We start from the raw sequence: 3,850 nt of genomic DNA on the forward strand, positions 1-3,850 counted from the left end.
CTATAATTCGCCTGCGTAATGGAGTTGGGGCTGTACTTGTTCTGCCTCATGAAGTCGAGCCTGTACGTCGTCCGCCTCAGGGAGTGAGGCCTGTACGTGGTCTGCCTCGTGAAGTTGGGTATGTACGTCGTCCACCTCGTGAAGGCGGGGCCTGTATGTCGTCTGTCTTGTGGATTTGGGACAGTACATCGTCTGCTTCGTGGAGTTAGGCCTGTATGTTGTCTGCGTCATGAAGTTGTGATTGTACATCTTCCGCCACGTGGAGTCAGTCCTGTACATCGTATGCTTTGTGAAGTTGGGCCTGTATGTCGTCTGTCACGTGGAATTGGGCCTGTATGTCGTCCGTCTTGTCGAGTCAGGCCTCTACGTAGTCTGCCTCATGAAATCTGGCCTTTATGTCTACCGCCACTTGGAGTCGGCCTGTATGTCGACTGACTCGTGAAATTGTGGCTGTACTTGGTTTGCGTCGTGGAGTGGGGCTGGTATGTCGTCTGCCTTGTGAAACTGTGCCTGTATGTAGTCTGCCTCATGGAGTTGGGCCTGTACGTCGTCTGCCACATGGAGTCAGGCCTTTATGTCGTCTGCCTCGTAAAGTCGGGCCATTATGTAATCTGTCTCTTGGACTTTGGCCTGTACATGGTCTACCTCGTGGAGTAGGGTTGTACGTCGTCTGGATCATGTAGTCAGGCCTGTGCATTGTCTGCTTCATGAAGTCGGGCCTGTACCTCATCAGCCTCGGGGAGTCGGGCCTGTAGGTCGTCTGCCTCGTGAAATAGGGGCCTGTTTGTAGTCTGCCTCGTGTACTTGGGCCTGTATTTGGTGTGCCTCGTGGAGTGGGGCCTGTACGTCATCTGCTTCGTGTAGTAGGGCTGTACGTCGTATGGCTCATGATGTCGGTTCTGTACGTCATTCTCTTGTGGAGTCCGGCCTGTTAGTCGTCTGCCTCATGAAGTCGGGAGTGTCGTCATCTGTCTTGTGGATTCGGCCTGTACATTGTCTGCCTCATGGAGTTGGGGCTGTACCTGGTCTGCCTCATGAAGTCGGGCCTGTACGTCATCCGCCTCGGGGGGTGAGGCCTGTACGTAGTCTGCCTCGTGAAGTCGGGCATGTACGTCATCTGCCTCGTGAAGTCTGGCCTGTATGTCGTCTGCCTCGTGGATTTATGCCTGTACGTCGTCTGCCACGTGGAGTCAGGCCTGTATGTCGTTTGCTTCGTTGAGTTAGGCCTGTATGTTGTCTGCGTCATGAAGTCGTGATTGTACGTCGTCCGCCACGTGGAGTCAGTCCTGTAAGTCGTATGCTTCGTAAAGTTGGGCCTGTATGTCGTCTGTCACGTGGAGTTGGGCCTGTATGTCGTCCGTCTAGTCGAGTCAGGCCTCTACGTAGTCTGCCTCATGAAATCGGGCCTTTATGTCTACCGCCACTTGGAGTTGGGCCTGTATGTCGTCTGTCTCGTGACGTCGAGCCTTTATGTAATCTGCCTCATGGACTTTGGCCTGTACTGGGTCTGCCTCATGGAGTCTGGCCTGCACGTCGCCTGCTTCGTGGAGTAGGGCTGTACATCGTCTGGCTCATAAAGTCAGGCCTGTACGTCGTCTATCTTGTGGAGTCGGGCCTGTATGTCGTTTGCTTCGTGGAGTAGGGCAGTGCATCATCTGGCTCATGAAGTCCGACCTGTATGTCGTCTGTCTTGGAGAGTCGGGCCTGTATGTCGTCTGCTTCGTGGAGTCAGGCCTGTATGTCGTCTGCATAATGAAGTAGGGCCTGTACTTCGTCCTCCTCGTAGATTCAGACCTGTACATCGTCTGCCTCGTGGAGTTTGGGCTGTACTTGGTCTGCCTCATGAAGTCGGGCCTGTACGTTATCTGTCTTGTGCAGTAGGGCCTGTACATTGTCTGCTTCATATAGCCAACCTGTATGTCGTCTGCCTCATGAAGTTGGGCTTGTCTGTCGTCTGCCTCATGGAGTCAAGCCTGTACGTCATCTGCTTTGTGGAGTTGGGGCTGTACCTTGTCTGCCTTATGAAGTTGGCTTGTACGTCATCCGCCTCGGGGAGTCGTGCTTGTATGTCGTCTGCCTCATGAAGTCGGGCCTGTATGTTGTCTGGCTCGAGGAGTTGGGCCTGTATGTAATCTGCCGTGTGGACTTGGGCCTGTACTTGGTCTGCTTCGTGGAGTCGCTGCTGTACGTTATCTCCTTCGTTTAGTAGGGCTGTACGTCGTCTGGCACATGAAGTCGCTCATGTATGTCGTCTGTCTTGTGGTGTCGGGCCTGTACATCGTCTGCTTTGTGGAGTCAGGCCTGTATGTTGTCTGCCTCATGAGGTCGCGACTGTTCGTCATTTGGCTTGTGGATTTGGGCTTGTACGTTGTCTGCCTCATGGAGTTGGGGCTATACTTAGTCTGCCTCATGAAGTCGGGCCTGTACGTCGTCTGCCTCGTGAAGTCCGGTCTGTACGTCGTCTGCTTTGTGGAGTCTGGCCTGTATGTTATCTGCCTCATGAGGTCGCGACTGTACGTCGATTGTCTTATGGATTCGGGCCTGTATGTCGTCTGCCTTGTGGAGTTGAGGCAGTACTTGGTCTGCCTCGTGAAGTCGGGCCTGTACGTCGCCTGCCTCATGGAGTCGGGCCTGTACCTCAGCTGCTACGTGGAGTAGGGCTGTAGGTCGTCTGGCTCATGAAGTCTTGCCTGTATGTCGTCTGTCTTGTGGAGTCGGGCCTGTACGTCGTCTGCTTTGTGGAGTCAGGTGCGTATGTCGCGTTCTCATGAAGTCGGGACTGTACATCGTATGTCTTGTGGATTCGGGCCTGTACGTCGTCTGCCACTTGTAGTTGGGGCTGTACTTGGTCTGCCTCATGAACTAAGACCTGTAAGTCATCCGCCTCGGGGAGTCAGGCCTGTACATCTTCTACCTCGTGAAGTCGGGCCTATATGTCGTCTGCCTCGTGGCATTGGGGCTGTGCTTGGTCTCCCTCATGAAGTTGTTCCTGTACGTCGTCTGTCTTGTGTAGTCGGGCCTGTATATCGTCTGCTTCGTGGTGTCAGACCTGTACGTCGTCTGCCTCATGAAGTTGGGCCTGTACGTCGTCTGTCTTGTGGAGTTGGGCCTGTACGTCGTCTGCTTTGTGGAGTCAGGCCTGTATGTCGTCTGCCTCATGAAGTCGGGCCTGTACGTCGTTCGCCTCGTGGAGTCGAGCCGGTACTTTGTCTGCCTAATGGAGTTGGGGCTGTGTTTGGTCTGCCTCATTAAGTCGGGCCTGTACGTCATCTGCCTTGGGGAGTCGGGCCTGTACGTCGTCTGCCTCGTGAAATCGGTCCTGTATGTAGTCTACCATGTGTACTTGGGCCTGTATTTGGTGTGCTTCGTGGAGTGGGGCCAGTACGTCGTCTGCTTCGTGGAGTGGGGCTGTACGTCGTCTGGCTCATGAAGTCGGTTCTGTACGTCATTTGTCTTGTGGAGTCAGGCCTGTACGTCGTCTGCTTCGTGGAGTCAGGCCTGTACGTCATCTGCCTCATGAAGTCGGAACTGTCGTCGTCTGTCTTGTGGATTCGGCCTGTACATGTCTGCCTCGTGGAGTTGGGGCTGTACTTGGGTCTGCCTCATGAAGTCTGGACCGTACATCGTCCGCCTCGGAGAGTGAGGCTTGTACGTAGTCTGCCTCGTCAAGTCGGGCATGTACGCCGTCTGCCTCGTGGATTTATGCCTGTACGTCGTCTGCCACGTGGAGTCAGGCCTGTATGTCGTCTGCTTCGTTGAGTCAGGCCTGTACGTCGTCTGCCTAACGATGTCGGGCCTGTATGTCGTCTGTCTTGTGGATTTGTGCCTGTACATCGTCTGCTTCATGGAG

At 54.5% G+C, this 3,850-nt stretch overlaps 2 protein-coding genes across 2 annotated transcripts; both read right to left on the reverse strand.

Moving 5' to 3' along the window:
* Positions 1–2,189: 2,189 nt before the first annotated feature.
* Positions 2,190–2,621, reverse strand: LOC126267686 (salivary glue protein Sgs-3-like). Its single transcript, XM_049972989.1, has one exon. The coding sequence runs from the start codon at positions 2,619–2,621 to the stop codon at positions 2,190–2,192; it is 432 nt and encodes a 143-aa protein (XP_049828946.1).
* A 289-nt stretch (positions 2,622–2,910) lies between these two features.
* Positions 2,911–3,270, reverse strand: LOC126267687 (salivary glue protein Sgs-3-like). Its single transcript, XM_049972990.1, has one exon. It carries the CDS (start codon positions 3,268–3,270, stop codon positions 2,911–2,913), a length of 360 nt encoding a protein of 119 aa, XP_049828947.1.
* Positions 3,271–3,850: the final 580 nt, after the last annotated feature.

This window comes from Schistocerca gregaria, chromosome 4 (assembly GCF_023897955.1).
Source record: "Schistocerca gregaria isolate iqSchGreg1 chromosome 4, iqSchGreg1.2, whole genome shotgun sequence".
Classification (NCBI taxonomy): Eukaryota; Metazoa; Arthropoda; class Insecta; order Orthoptera; family Acrididae; genus Schistocerca; species Schistocerca gregaria.